Source organism: Drosophila simulans, chromosome 3R, assembly GCF_016746395.2.
Source record: "Drosophila simulans strain w501 chromosome 3R, Prin_Dsim_3.1, whole genome shotgun sequence".
Classification (NCBI taxonomy): domain Eukaryota; kingdom Metazoa; phylum Arthropoda; class Insecta; order Diptera; family Drosophilidae; genus Drosophila; species Drosophila simulans.
In genome coordinates this window covers 25580231-25595679 of record NC_052523.2, presented here as the reverse complement: position 1 = coordinate 25595679, position 15449 = coordinate 25580231, and the positions used below count along the sequence as shown (strand labels likewise).

General features: G+C 42.9%; 2 protein-coding genes across 10 annotated transcripts in view; one reads left to right on the top strand and one right to left on the bottom strand.

Moving 5' to 3' along the window:
- The window catches only part of LOC6730049 (uncharacterized protein C2orf42 homolog), a 179083-nt gene that overhangs the window by 20313 nt on the left and 143321 nt on the right, over positions 1–15449 (top strand). The window contains exon 4 of one of the 4 annotated variants that reach the window (XM_044923178.1): positions 13772–14073. The exons of the other annotated variants lie outside the window; for them this stretch is intronic. The gene's annotated coding sequence lies outside the window, so the exon portion shown is untranslated. Of the gene's footprint in view, positions 1–13771; positions 14074–15449 lie in introns of those variants that run through there. 4 annotated transcript variants of the gene reach the window in all.
- The window catches only part of LOC6730048 (tyrosine-protein phosphatase 99A), a 110707-nt gene that overhangs the window by 18130 nt on the left and 77128 nt on the right, over positions 1–15449 (bottom strand). For 2 of the 6 annotated variants that reach the window (XM_039294532.2, XM_039294533.2), the window contains exons 1-2: positions 11151–11319; positions 6170–6925 (exon numbers count right to left, since the gene is read on the bottom strand). The exons of the other annotated variants lie outside the window; for them this stretch is intronic. In XM_039294532.2, coding sequence (XP_039150466.1) covers positions 6170–6677 — 508 coding nt within the window. In that variant the 5' untranslated portion in view covers positions 6678–6925; positions 11151–11319. Of the gene's footprint in view, positions 1–6169; positions 6926–11150; positions 11320–15449 lie in introns of those variants that run through there. 6 annotated transcript variants of the gene reach the window in all.

Sequence of the window (15449 nt, the reverse complement as noted above, 5' to 3'; positions counted from 1 at the left end):
ACAAAGGCGACGGCCCGGGCGGAGAGTAAATAAGAGCGAGCGAGGCAACAAACAAACAATTAGAGAATAAACACACACACGCCAACAAAAATGAAGGCAAAAAAACGCAGGTGACTGCCTTTCAAATGGCGTCAAAGGCTCCACCGCCCCGAGAATTCGCACAAAGGCGCAAAAATTATGCGAAATAAAGCCCGAAAACGCAAAAGAGGCAAAAAAACATCAGCGACAAGCTGTGAAAAAATAAAAATGCTGCCAAGTTTTGTCCCCCAAAGCTTTGATGGCCAAGAGCAAACAGTGAATGGACCAAAAGGATCCGGCACTTAGCGGAAGTAACGTGGCGGCCATTTTGAATGCGCACATGTGTGTGGGTGTCTCTGCGTGCGTGGGTGTGTGTGTGTTGGGGGATCCTTTGAGAACTTTGATTGCAGAAGAAACGGGCTGGAAACTGACTTTAAAGTGCATAAATATCTGCCTAGAGACTTACTAACTTATTATGCCCCTGCCTTCCTGCTAAAATGTCCTTCAATTATTTTGATTTCCTCCAAATTTATCAGAAAAGTTCGTTGAACTCAGGTAATACCCCTGATTATAAGCCGTCTCTCCAGCAGGCATTTGGATCAAATTGCTGTAATTTGCGTAATGGCAAGTCTTCGGACAGGAATTTAGCCATAATGTGCCGCTGGCCCTGTTTAAACTCAAAGCACTGTCAAATGCACAATGAAAGGGCCAAAACACAACTGACACACTTCAAATGGCCCGCACACACGCACACACACACGTACACTCGCAGTGCCACTGACAAATGGGCAAACGCTTAGAGTATTTGTTTCAAAGTGCTTCTGCCACTCGGCTTGTCAGTTGAAGTCTACCGATCGCCCTTTGTATCGCTTTTTTATTCCGAACTCTAATGTCCTCTAATTTGCAACATTTGAAAACCTTTGACATGTGTCTTGTTTGGGTCAAAGCCAGAGAACAGAACTCGTGTGTTGCCCCAAAGGGTTGATACACGAAATGTTTATTGTCATGGTGAAAATAGAAACCGGAAATAGAAATGGTGTTTCTAGTCGGTTGGGAATTAGTTGTATTTTTAAGGGAAAGTTGTTATTTATTTAAACACATTTAATAGAATCAGAATAGAGTTTCAATATCATTGCTTTTGTTTGAAATATTAAAATTAACTTTAAGCCGATCTTTAACGGAGTACTTGGGAATACGTTGGCTAATTAAGGGCGGCTGTCTGGTCCGGAGTCACGGATCTGCTGATGGCTGCATTTGCCTGTGCTTCATGGCCAAGAGCGGAGCGATAAGGCTAACACGATGGCGACAGCTTTTGTGGCGTGTGTGTGCGCAAAAGGTTATCGGCAGGAAGTTGCACATGGAAGCACCATCACCTCGGGCCACCACGGCCACATCCTCCTCCTCTTCATTCTCATTTCAACAGCCACATCCACATGGGCAGACCCAACCTTCCGGCCGGAGTTCGCTTGTTTTTCGATGCTTGAGACACGGAAACTGTTTTGGGCTCCGTTCGCCGGCACAAAAACAGGCATCAATGTCACGTTCAAAGTGTCGAGTTGTTGCACTAACAAGGTGTTTATGATTTAAAGCGCCGCTCAGTCGGGAGCTGGGGTTTTTGGCAGACAAAAGGCCTCCATGACAAGTGACTTGGAGTGCTGGCAAGGGATGGGGGGAAAGGGGAAAATGCCAGCACACACATGCAGGCCGAGCTGTGAGTTTTCCTCCTCGAATGCCACTTTTCGTAGGCGTTTCGGTCAGGGGGTTGATTTTCTACTTCGGTTTTTTCTATCCATATCCATCCATCTGGATATGTGGATGGGCAGCGGGTGGTAGAGAAATTGACATGTTGAAGTGCAGTTAGGCGGAAGTTGTCGCCGAGGCAACATTTTTCTATCTCCCTCCCACCGCCCACCGACGTGGAGTGGAGTGGGCGTGTCTAAATGCGGGTTGGCACGTGGTTGGGCTATAAAAAGCCGAGAATTTTCCCAGAAAAAAGGGCTTATCTATGTTCTTGATTTTGATTTCGTTTTTCTCCAGCTTTGTTTGTCGCTGCGACAGAGGCCATCTATCAAAATGTTTTCGTTTACAGAATAAGGACATTACTCCATTGCCAAGTGTGTTTTGGGGATAAGGAAGGACATTTATTTTTAGAAGAACTTCGAAATGTCATATTTGTGCATTCTTGTTGGATTCAGAAATCCCTCTCAATTAAGACCCACCAATTATGAAACTGTTATCTTAAATCGGTAGTTTTATCAAGGGAACATTTATAAATGCTCATGTTTTTCATTTTAATATTACTCTTATCGCCTGCATATAAGTATAAGAGTATACAAGCCTCATAAAGAACATTCCTATCTTTTTAAACATTTTTTTCTGTCATTCTCCAACGGAGGTCCTTGTGGGAGTTCATAAATTAGCGGCAGGCGATAAGTAGGCAGCATATTTGTGTGGATATCTGGCTGTTTTTCAGCCACACGTGGCAGTGGAAACAGAGGAGCAGAGGAAAAACGCCAGTGACAGGTCGTGAAAAGCGCAACTCAAAGTGAATCAACTCCTGCCATTGTTCACTCCCCAGCAGGAATAAAAAGTCCTTGGGAAGTCTAGTCAGCTGGCTTATCATTGCTGAGTCGTGCCAAAGGAGTCTTGAGCACGATTCACGCCTTTCGGTTGTGCAACAAAAGTCCTGAAAGTCCTCGAGCGCGTGTGTTTGAGCCATGTTGCAAATTAAAATCAAGACAGCAGCAAAGCCAGCCAAATGATTGATGGCTGTTTTCCAGGATAGAAAGTGTGTATGTGTGTTTGTAGCAGCAGAGAGAGGTGGTGGCTGGCAAAAAGTTCAATGATTTATGCTTTTCAGTTGGTCCAAATTTGCTGGCTACTAAATGATTGTTTTCATCCTCGCCGAGAAGCCAGCTCCACTACTTTGCACTTTTAATGTATTTTTTGACAAGTCATGTTCATAACTCAGTGTCCTGTGAAATTTCCACGGGTCGATGGAGAGAAAGTTTCAGCTGGATCTGGATAAAGTTCAAAATCAAAGTTTTCTCAGCTCCACTCGGTTTTACGTAGTTATTTTCGTTAAGAATTTTTGTTTTTCCTCCCTATTTTCTTGCTTTTTTTTCGGCTTTTCCGCAGAGACGCAAATCATTTGTCAAAATACGAGAGTACGCAGCAAAGTTGCTGCCTGTTTGCCGTTGACAAGCCGAAAGTTGTGCCAATTTGTATTAGAAACTTTCAAACCTTGCGCCTGCGACATGTCCGACTTTGGACTTTGAGTGCGGCTATATAGTAAGATATATATACTATATGTACACAGATCATGGACAGGGGCCAGTTTATGTGGCGAGCACTTTGCTGTAAGTTCAAGCTGCGACTGGAATATTTAAGTTCGCATTGCTGGCGTTGCGGTTTCAGCCACACACTATTCACATTATCAAGGATCAAAAGTTATCGTTTAATATACTTCATAGTTCAATCCCATTAATTGCATCTGTTTCGCGACACTTTGCGACTATCAAAAACTGTTCGTTGGCAGCACTCATCGCGCGAACTGCAAGTATCTGACAGATATTATTCGCACACTCACTTGAGGACGGATTGGGGCACTTGCCTCCCCCGTGCCTCCGTAAATTCCAATTCCAATTTCGAGCCTCTCAAGCACTGGGTACTTGGCCCGTTTTCCCGGGGAAATGCGACCCGTGGGTGGGCGGCTCACTTGATGAGCTGCACTTTTCATCGGGGCCACGAGACCGAAAGTGTTACTCCAAATTGTGACAGCTCTCAGCTGCGCCTCGGAAGTGAAAATGAATTTACGGAAAATTAACTCTCGACAGCCGGCGAAATATATGGTGTATGGTGGAGCAGCAGGAGCCTGCCTCTGGCACTTGGCTGCACAAAAGTTGGGGCAAACAATTAATTAAACTAATGACTCGGTGGGAATTTCACAGCAGGGAGGTCCGAAAAATGATTTGTGAAAAACCCAAATTCAGCAGGTTTATTAATTAAAGTGTTTCGAGCGGGATGAGTTAACAAAACTCGCTACAGAAAACATTGCATAACTTCGCACTTCTTATCAACTGATTGCTTTGTTAATTGCGGCGATCAGAAGTTCAATTATTTACATTTTCCAGCCATTCGCGTTTATTGCTTAGAGCAAGATACTATATACATTCGCGCTGGAAAGTAATTTCTGGGAAAGAAACTAATGAATTCGTTTGACTGAAATAGTAATTAGTAATTACTGACGAGCAGCGAGGCATTCTGTTCGACAATTTATATAAAATTTACTTAATTTTCGCTCTGCTGGCACAGCACGTTTCCATCTGATCTATTTGACTGGACGAGCTAATTGGCAGTTAGCTGCTATTTTCATAGTTTTCAAATTGCTGTGGCTGTGATTGCATTTTAAATCAAGGTTTTATGGCACCATTTGATTTATGTACGTTGCTTTGGGTTTTTAACTAAAATGTTTCGCTGCTCGCAGTCATCAGTTCTCCTGAGGCTTCAATAAATCATAGGAAAGGAACCTTGAGCCAGTTGAACCGAACAACTCCTTTTGTCCTCATTACGCCCTCACCTTGTGCCCCATATTTCCTTATTTATTCGAGGGGGGCGTGGTCGCAGCACCTGCCCCCAAAGTGCAACTTAATACAGGTTTTGCGTGCGGTCAGCAAATCAGGCAGCTTTTGGCCAGTTTTCAGGACATGGCTCTGCGATTTGCCAGCTGTCAGTCTGTTTGGCTCAGGGGCACGCAAATCGCTGGGAAATTCCAGCGGGTGGCATGCAAATTCATCTCGAACGATTTCCTTGAGACCTCTTTAAGAGCTGGCAGCTCCAATTTAATGGCGTGCCCATAAAAATAGTTGGCTGCAGCTTAACAATAAAATACCAAATAATTGTGGGCCATAAAAGTTAAGTTGTTAATTGTTTTGTGTCCTGTGCGCATCGCGTGTCCCGTTGTGTTGAAAACGAGAGAAAAGCGAGGAAAACGAGGAAAACCCGGGCAGGGGATTGTGAAACATGGCTCACTTCCAATGAATTGTGGCTGTTTGGCACCCGCTGGCCAAGTTTTAACGAGCAGACAGACGGCTGCTTGTCAATTCCCCCAGACATATTTCATTGGCCAGGCCAGGAAGGTATATAAATAAACTAGCCAGAAATAGTTAGTACAGAATAAGAAAAGATTGTCAAATTGCGCAAAGCAGAGCAATAGTAAGATATTAAACTTATAGCTACTATAAACTTATTATAATAATTGAATTAATTTGATTTATATTGTAGGGAGATATATTAAAATACGGAAGATATAATATTATTGCGATAATAATAATGTTATATAGCAATCCTTTTCTCTAAGTGCAGGAACTTGGCCCGACAAAAACAATGTTAAATAATTCATTTGGCCAAAGCTCAAAGTTTTGCGTGAGAATTTTGCCATATTACAGGAAGGCAGGCAGTTGTTGACGCTGCCCCGCCCACTTTTCCGCTGCCCCCGCCCACATGAAGAAGGGGCTGCGTGCCAAACCGGAAATGAAAACTCTCTTAATTGCCTTGAAGTATGCAATTGCTGTTGCTGTTGTTGTTGTGTTGGATTTATCTGTGTACTTTGTTGTTGTTCCTTCAGCAGATAATAACTGAGTAACTACAAGTTCTTCTTCGCCGAAGGGGCTTAGCGGGTTAAGGCAGGGGCGGTCAGGGGTTAAGGCCTTCGTTGGCTGAGAAAGTTCGTAAAAGTGCGGTGTCAATGAACCCAGTTTAGCAACTATAATTGCCAATTCTTGTCGAAAGCCCATCGAACTTTTTGTTTTCGTTTGTCGTTGATAACGGAGTGTTTTTTGTTTGACCTCAGGCAGCTTATTTGCAGCTTAAATTATTGAAAGGGGCAGGGGTTATATCATTAGGTTTAATTGCTGTTCAATTCCTCAAGATTGCTCGAATTTTTGTGACTCTGACTTGATTGATGGTGATTTAAAGTCGCTGCACAACGTAAAAACAAACTTTAATTGAAGCACGAACTCCATAATGAATCACTGTTCATTGTTGCTTTTATGTTTTCTTAACCCAAAAATACTTTGCCGACCTTGATGATTGCTTTCTACCTATTTATTTTCATTTAGATATATTTTATAGAAGCTGTGTTACTATTTACCATAATTGTCGTCGACGGCTGCGTACGGCGGCGTGGCATCGTTATAGTTGCCATTTCCGTTTCCCATTTCGCCGGCCACCGGAACCGGAAACGCATTGGCGAAGGCCAATGTGGTGGCGGGCACATCCGGTGGCTGATCCTGCTGCTCAATGGAGGTGGCTGCGGTGCCCAGCACCGGCTCCTTTGCCGTCTTCTGGGTGCTGCTGTCCACAGTGGTGGCCAGATTGAATTCAGTCTCAAGTGATTCCCAGCCGGACCCGGTTGTTTCGGCCTCCGGATTGACTAGATCGGCCAGATTGCGATCGGAAGAGCTGGCACTGATGACCGCCGGTGATGCTGACGATGATGCAGTGGTGGGCGGCAGTGAAGCGGCGGTGAAGGGCGATGGCGACGATGGCGAGTTGGAGGAGTTGGTGGGCAGGGCGGTGGCACAGTGCTCCGCAATGCTGGCGAAGAGCAACAACTTCAGCATTGCTCTCAGAAGGGCGTGGTGCTGGGGGCGTGGCATTTTGATTCGTTGGTCGTTTTGATGATCTGCGTTTGATTTCACGATTTTGTGCGTTTTTTGGTTTTGGTTTTTTTTTTCGTTCACTTATTGTGCGCTTTTGTCCCACTGTTCAGTAGGACTTGGTGTTTTTCAGTGTTTCTCCTTTCGTTTACAACATTTTTGTGCGTTGTTTTATAGTTTGTGCTTGCTTGTGTTTTTACTATACTTAGTTCTTAATTCGTTCGGCTTAAATGATTTCCATTTTGGCACTAAAGATAATACATAAAATTACTTGAGATGACTAACTCAACGTGTGATTTCATCAATTCACTTTGTTTCAATTCTGTCCCTACAATTTTCATTTATTTTATTGTTATAACCATTTAGGTAACTATATAGTGCTATTATTATTTTTATAGCCTCGTTATTTGATGATTTGATTTAGACTCAAATAAATTTGTGACAGCAGAGCTATCAAGTTCGGTTTGTTTGCGATGATTCACTTTTGTTGTACCCAGCCCATGTTGTAAAAGTCGCTGTTGTTGTTTTTGCTGTCTTGTGTAACACATTTTTCAAAGCGGGCCAACCCAAAAAAAGAAGAAGAAAAAAATCGTAACCCATGTTGAACCCCATCAAGCAAAAGCTCTGCCTTCTTTTGTTTTACTTTTATTTATGATAATTTATTGCATTTTTTCAATACTCCTCTGCCATTGTCTCTCAGTTCTCTCTCTCTCTCTCTGTCTTTCTTTCTCCTCTCTGTTCTTTGCCGCTTTTTTCGCATTTTCTTCACACTTTCCTGCGCTTTATTGTTTTCGTATCCCTCGCAACGAAAAGAGTTCAATGGGGTTCATCCGCCGCCGAAGATGCAGCCGCATTAAAGATACACTGCCCGCCATAAGTGTGCGCACACGGGCTGGGCGCGTATAAATAGGCATATGCCCATATATACACCAAATCCGAAGAGTCTGCCAACAAATTGGCAATGCCCACAAACGACTTTGCGACGACATGTGTGCGCCAGCTGTGGGTTAAGATGATCCAGTGGGTTATCAGGGGGTTAAGGCGGCTGCGGCGGACAGGGAAGCCAACAAAAAGTTGCGTAAAATTAATGATTGGGCGTAGAGCAAACGCCGAAGGCGATCAACGAATGTGGCATAACCAAACGATGTTCGGAAAACGTAGCCAGCAAATCGTGTGTATACTTATTGAATGTTTAATAGATCTCTCTTAAAAAGACATTCCTTCCGGAGTCCATAGGTAAACTAATCTATGATGTGCACACCTGAACGTATGCTTAGCTAATCGATCTCAATCCATAAGCCTAACCTGGGCACTGCAATTTGCATGCTCAGAACCCCAACGACACCGGATAAGTGAAACATTCCATCGCTTTTCCGTTCCCCTTCACGCGGCTGGCTTCTCCAATTGCACTGAACAAAGTGCAAATTACTGGGAGCTCGTGCTGATTCATTCAGAATTAGCCCCAGCACGCTATATTCTCGGGGTCTCCGAGTCGCTTGAACCGTACTACTATATCTGCTGTAGTAGTGCGTGGTGGTTGGTGTTTGGCCAGCTAACCACAGCCACATCCACAGGCACAACCACAATCGCAGCTGCTAATTAGCAGCTCATCAAATTGCCGCATGCAAAAAGTAAGCCAACGAGACGGAGCTTTAAGTGTAGTCTTCAGCACTGCACTGGGAGAAATTATGGAGAGTAGTATAGAATATAGTAGCCAGGAGAATCGAAATCGTATGCAACGAAAATAGCTTTTCTTCAGTCCCACTTTTATATGATTAAAGTAAAGTAGCTTAAGTTGTGATTTGTGTTTCTGTTATAGATTTAGAATCAGAATTTTCTTGATGGCTGACTAATCTAGAGCATAAGCAAGTTGCTGGTGACACTCGATATCTGTATTTTTCTCTCTGGCAGACAGACACAGATGTGCTGGTTCTGGAGTGCCCCACAAGTAAAAGGGCGCTTTATAAAAATAGAAACACAAAAGATTATTGAATTTGCGGCGAGGAAGGAAAATGGCGGGGGAAAAACCATAAAATGAAATGGTTAAACGGGTCGAAGTCGCGTCCAAAGTCGCTGATCCAAACGGGGAAATTGGCCAATCAAGCGACAATTGTCGGCCATTTGTGGCCAGTAAGTGCTTAATAACGCTAAACGGGTCAAAGACTGGCGAGTGGACAACACGGATTCTACAGCCCGATTCTACAGCTGTAGAGCTCGCCGATGATTTGCATTATCCGCCGAACCGACAACAACTGACAGATAATTGAAAATCACTAAAAATACAGCGGGCAAAGTGGAAAAATCAATTGGCAGAAGGCAAATTGCCTGACAACTGCAGGCCGAAACCAGTGGGAAGTCGCCTCTTCAGAGTTTTTTTTTCGTAGTAGTGGGTTGTGTCGTTTTTCTTTCTGTGTTCACAAAATCTGGACATATTGACATATCGTGACGACATGAGCCCCGCATGATGTCCATTATTCAGTGCCCCGCCCGTAGATACAAAAACCATTCAAATAATAATTTGTCTGTCTTGGGTTTTGATAAAAAGTGAAAATGGCTCGGAATGGGAAGTAATATCCCAGGTAACCGGAAGAAAATGTGGAAATGCGTGGGCTTCTTCAACGGAAATAGAGCTTACTACGGTTTTGGTCCGCTAAAACCAACATAAGCCGATTACTTGTTAAAATGAGTGGGTTTTCATTTATAATAGAACGAACCAATACAAATTTCATTTCTCTAGAGTGGCGTTCCTATTCTAAGCAATTATTAGCGCTAATACTTTAACAATTTCCCAATTCCCAAACGCAATGGAATGCATTTTCGTGGAAGCACTCGCGTGCTGCAATCCCACTACCTGCAGAGCAAACAACTCCAAACTCCGGACTACTCCCACCTCGTAATGAGCGTGAGATTCTCTGATAACCCACATCCACTTCCACTTCCGAGGAGGAGGTGCCCCACTTGGGGATCTGTTTCTGTTTGGGATTCTGATTCAGCTGTAGTACCAGCAGTTTCAGTTTGTTTACCCACCGGAGCCCCCAATCGCCTCTTATGAATGGCCCACATTGTGGACGCTATGAAATAAAATCACTTGTTTGTTTATCCAGCCAACACTTCGAATGGCGTTAATTTGTAAGCCAAACAAATGTGTACCTAAATGCAGTCAAGTGACGGAAAAGTAGCTGGTGCACCGAGAAAAATGAATGGTCGGTTTGAAAGAATACTGGAAATAACTAGCATATTTAATTGTTTAAATAGATACAAATTCATGGATACAAAAAGTACACAATGTACTTTTCAACTGTTAGTTTCACAAGAAACCTGCATTATTAACCAATAACAATCATTAATTGCATCATAGTTAAGTATATAGCATATATATATATTTGCACTGCATTGTGCTAAGATCACAAAATTCCGCCCAGTGTGTCCGAAAATGTTGACAGTCATGGGCTAAGGTCAGTGCACTGGGATTGCGAAAATAGATGAAAATGCTTGGAGTGAACATGCGCATATGCAGCTAGCGCCGAGAATCCGGATCCGGGAAATGGGTGGCAAGCCGAGGGAAAACGGGAAAATGGGAAAATGGGCGCCCGTGGGATGTGCGAAAAATCAATAGAGCCGGACTCGCAGTGCACGTGCTACGGTTACGGATGCGAAGTACGGTTGGCTGAAGAGGGGGGGCTACGAATTCGCTGCAGAAAATGCGCGGCCCAGCCCCAAAAAAAAGTTTCCAGCCGGAATTGTGTCATTTAACTGTCAGCGAATTTGCGCAGTTTATAATTTTTTAAAATTTCACAGGGGTTCTTTGTTTTCTGACCCACCATCCGGTGGTTTTTGTCCAATTTCGCATCTGCTCAATATGCTAAATTATGATATTTTCCAAGCCGAGCTTCATTCGCCGCAGACAAAGCGGCAAAATGTCAACAAAACACAGAAAAATATATATAAGGAGCGAGAGAGAGAGAGCCTCGACGAGAGAGAGAGAGCGATACTCGTTTTTGTTGTTTTATTGATTTCTTGAAAGGTACACAAAATGCTATTCGCAACAGCAGCAGCAACAACAACAAAGGCGAACAAAGGGAGCAACAAAAACAAGAAGCCGAAGAAGAGGCAGCAGCACTAAAAAATTTGGAACTATAATTCTTGTTGAATTCATATGGGATTATATTATGGGGTTTTTCGGTTCGTTATATCTTTCTGATGTGACACAAATGTTGGTTTTATTGTTTGTTTTGGACTGCCGTCCATTTGGCAGCTTTTAACTTCATTTAACACTGTTTTTTAGCGTATCTTTGCTCCAGAGATACAAAAGTATCTGATGGATTGCCTATAGGTTTTTACGTTCGGAAAAAAGGCGGCTGCTGCGCACAGAGAAGCCAGTTCTTTCTTTTCTAACCACCAACTAAACACCTGGCTTTTCAGGCGATTTTCACGCTTTTCTTTCGGTTTTTCATAGGTTCCCAGTTCACTCACTGTTTAACTCATGTTTTAGTTTGTTTCACTTAGGATATTGTTTAATTTTCCCAGATATTTGCCTCTTTTTGCATGGCCACAATCGGAATAAAAACCACAGCGACGAGACGACGACGGCGACTGATGATGATGACAGGGAAAGAGACGGATACATTCGCCGCGTTTGCGGCGTGCAGATGAATTCGCCGTCCAAGTGCGGCAGCTGCTCGCTCACATACACATTTTGCGGCGAAGAGAACGGCGTGTATAAGAGCATTTCGTATATATTTTTGCTCTTTTAATGATGTGCCTCGAACTCGCCAGTTTTTGATACCAGCGAGTAGGGGGAAATTCGACCTTACTTCAGAATTTTAAATTCCCAGGGCTTTGGCGCGCAATTTGAATTCGCTGCGCCTTTTCCAACTACCAATTCCCAATAAAATGTTCCTAATTGTAGAATATCTGCTTATCGCTCAGCTTGTTTTGATAGCAGCCGGTGGGCAAGTACACGTTAATATTGGATATTTCCTATTATCTCTGGATTTAATAGCCTGAATTGCCCTTATCGATTGTAATTAGTTTGTAGTTGCCATGAGATAAAACGTCATAACTGGTTAGTGAGGAAAAAGAAGCAGCCAATGAGCTCATATTTAAATATAGCACTCTGCTTTATAGTAGGTCGGTATTTCATACTATATTTTAACAAAAAATATTGTATATACCCTTTGAAATATAAGCATATATTTCAACCTTTAAGGTAATACAGCCATATCCCAATTTATAGTAGCAATTTAGTTCGAAACACACAATTATGCGTAATGGTTCCAAGATCGTAAAATAGTTTAAATATGCAATCATAATCACTGCACTTAAAATCCGTTTAACTAACATAGTTGGGATAGAATTTCAGCCCCTTCCCCCAGCAACGCCCCTTTTCATTGTGCAAGTTTCCGCCCACGGAAGATACATCATTAGGCATTAGAATGAAATTACCTGCCTATGCAGGGAACCACTTGAAAACTCATTATAACGGTAGCGGGTAACCAGCACACACACACACACACATCCGCACTTACACAGCCACCTACACCTATACACCTATACAGTTACAAATACAGACGCAGACTTTGGTAACTGGCAGTTACATCAGCCGCAAAAGTAGGCGTTGCCAAGTCGCCCCAAAGGCGTTAAAGCACTTAGATTTATGGTCCTACACGCACACAGCCAAAACACGCCCACACCCGAAACTCACACACACACACAGTCGAAGTCCTGGCGTATACGTATAGGGATCTATATAGGTATGTGGCATACAGCCTTTGGCAGCCCAGGACTTTGACTCGTTTTATGCATTTAATAAAAACTTTCACTTCGGCGCTAGTGCTTCATTTTTTTTGGTTTTTACTCACTGAGGGAAAAATATTATTGCTAAACATATGTTAGGAATATATATATAATATTCATATACATACGTTAATGCTTTAAAATAGTTTTAGTAACTTTTTGTATGTTTTTATTGGTACTTCCTGCATTCTCAATTTAGATTTAATGCATTCCCAAAACGAACAGGTATTTTGCGCAACTTTATAAGCTGTTTTATCCCTCAGTGTTTTGCTTTACTGCAGAACTCAAAACTTTTGCCGCTGCATTGAAGTTAAGTACTTAAAAAGTAATTTCCCCGAGCTGCCGGTGAAAAATCGTAAAAAAGGATGCGCGGCCCGCGAAAATGTTAATGAAATGATTTGAATTATGCTTACGCTCGAATATAATATGTTTCTGCGCCGCCGTATTATTTGTGGCTTATTAAAAAGTTAAAAGCCATCCGGCGAGGTGTTGCCCGCCATGACCAATAGCCAATGGCAACCGCAGCTGCTGTGGGGCAAGTGCGGCAGGCGGAGTATGAAAAAAGCATAAAGCCCATCAAAATAATGTTAATTCATTAAGTGGCAGTAACTTGGTCGGCGCCCAAGTGTAGGCTATAAAAATTTAACGCTCGGAAGGAGTCGCACGGCAGAGCCTAAGGATCCCAAGGATCCTAAGGATAAATGTATGGAACAGCAGGAAGAGTACAATAAGTTGCCTCAGGCTCCGGCAACGTGCACGAAATGAATGATTTTTATTTATATTTTATGGTTTTCTTTTGCCCCGTTTTTGGGTCCTGGTAATTAGAGCAGCTTTATGCCGCACTCCGTTTCGGCCAGGTGTGTGTCTGTGTGTGTGTGTGTATTTGGGGCCAACAGCAGCTCACAATAAACTGCAAAATTATGTGAATGAGTTTTCTTAACGTTTTTCCGCTACCCGCGTTTTACCATCCTCCGAGATTTATTCGCGGCACATGGCAGACCGAATCCGAATCTGGAAACCAAACACCAGAAGGAACGGCTGGCGAACAAGACAACGGAGCCGGCAGACCAAATGAAATGAAACAAACAAGCAAAGTTAAATGAACAACTTTTGTGCATTATTTATCTGCACAGTGTAAAGTGTGAGCAGCAGTGAGAACAAGATGGAATGGCCGCTGGTGTGAACGAGTCGAATGGGGAATACTGTAGGATATGAATCTTCTTGTTATCATTACTGTATTAGATAGAGCATCAAATTGCACATTTCATTTACTAATTTTTTTTAATTCTTATTTTCAGAACACACCTATTGCTGGAGCCATCTTTATGTACATATGTGAGTCAAAATCAAACCATTTTCAATTTAAAAATTACATAAGAAGTTTGACACAGGCATTATTGCCTTGTTTTCATATAATATTTTTTAAGTTTCCTATGCTTGTCGCAAAGTCGAGCATACCCTTAATGAATCTAACGAGAACGAAGAGAGAGGGCATGATGTGGCGGTTATAAAAATCATAACCACAACTGTGGCAGAAACTCGGTTCATTTTACATGGGCGTACATTGCCTTTGGCATTTGTGCCCCCTGCCAGCGACTGATTTAGAGGCCTTTATAACTTGGATTGTTTGTGTGTGTGTTAGCTAGCCACTTAGTAAATATTTTATGAATTATCTGTTTTCTATTAAGATGTTTTAACAGAGCTACCAAAACGTGGGCCGAGCGACAACCGCAGGACCATCGAGCTGCGCCGAGATGAGCGCTATGCTATAAAGTCCAATAAACATAAGTCTGTCCCTCGCAAATGCACAAGTGTGTGTGTGTGGTTAGTACATACGTATACGTATACATGACGGTTTTGCTTGTGTGGTTTTGGGGGGTTTTACGAGTTCGGGGTCCATTATGTTACCTTCTTCTGGGGTCCTTATTGATACGGTTCGCCCTCGCTTTAAAGGCACGCCCTGAGGGATGCGATTTTTAATATGCATTAAAATTAATAAGAACACGTGTCGCTCCCTCGCACCCGCATCATTGTCCTTGTCGTCCTTGTTGTCCTCGTCGTCCTTCCGCCTTCGACGCCCTCATAATTCCATTTTATCGCGCACAAATTTTTATAGCTGCGCCGCAGGCGTCGATTTTAAATAACGCTCAGTACCCAAATCCCTCTTTCTTACGTTGATTTTGTCGCCATTTTTGTTGGTTGTTAATTTTATGCTTATGAGATAAGAAATTGTGACAAAAACGCTGGAAAATTTATGTGCAAAGCGCTCCGGTAAGACGGTGAGCCGAGCACCCGGCATATGAATAAGAGATTCCCCCTGAAAGGCGATAAATGCTAAATGGGAGAACCAGCTTCTTCATCAGCACTGTCATTGAAAATCCTCGTGCCGAACTGGGGCAAACAAGTTGCCAGGGGATACATCCGTGTATTGTGAGTTTTGTATTTAGCCATGAATACATTATCGCCGGATGATTCTAAAAATGGGACTCAGTTAAACAACAATAAATGGTTTCGAGAGAATGTGCAGCTAAGTGGAGATAACAACACCAACATACTTCTTGTTTATGTTCATAAATTAAGTCAGCGGTTTTTTTAAAGAAAAATATTACGGAGTAGAACAAAACCATGCCGAATCACCTTGCTAACTAATGTTTCCATTTGGAATGCAAAGTCTACTGAAAGTAGAGCTGCTCCCAAAGCAAACCCGATTACTCGGCATTATCCTGATTTGAGTTAATGCTCGTTTGCGAATCCAACCTCCGCATGGCCTTCGGGCCAACAAATGCAGCTGGCTGGCTGGTCAACCAACTCGAAGTCCGAGCTCATGTTGCGGATGGCCAATATCCAAGTCAAGTGGGTACATGTCAAATGGACGTTGGCAGAACCACAAAAGCAATGAAATGGAATCGCTGTGCCTCCAGCTAAGTGGGTCAATTATGTGGCCAGTGTGCTGCTGCAGCAAGAGAGCTCAAGTCG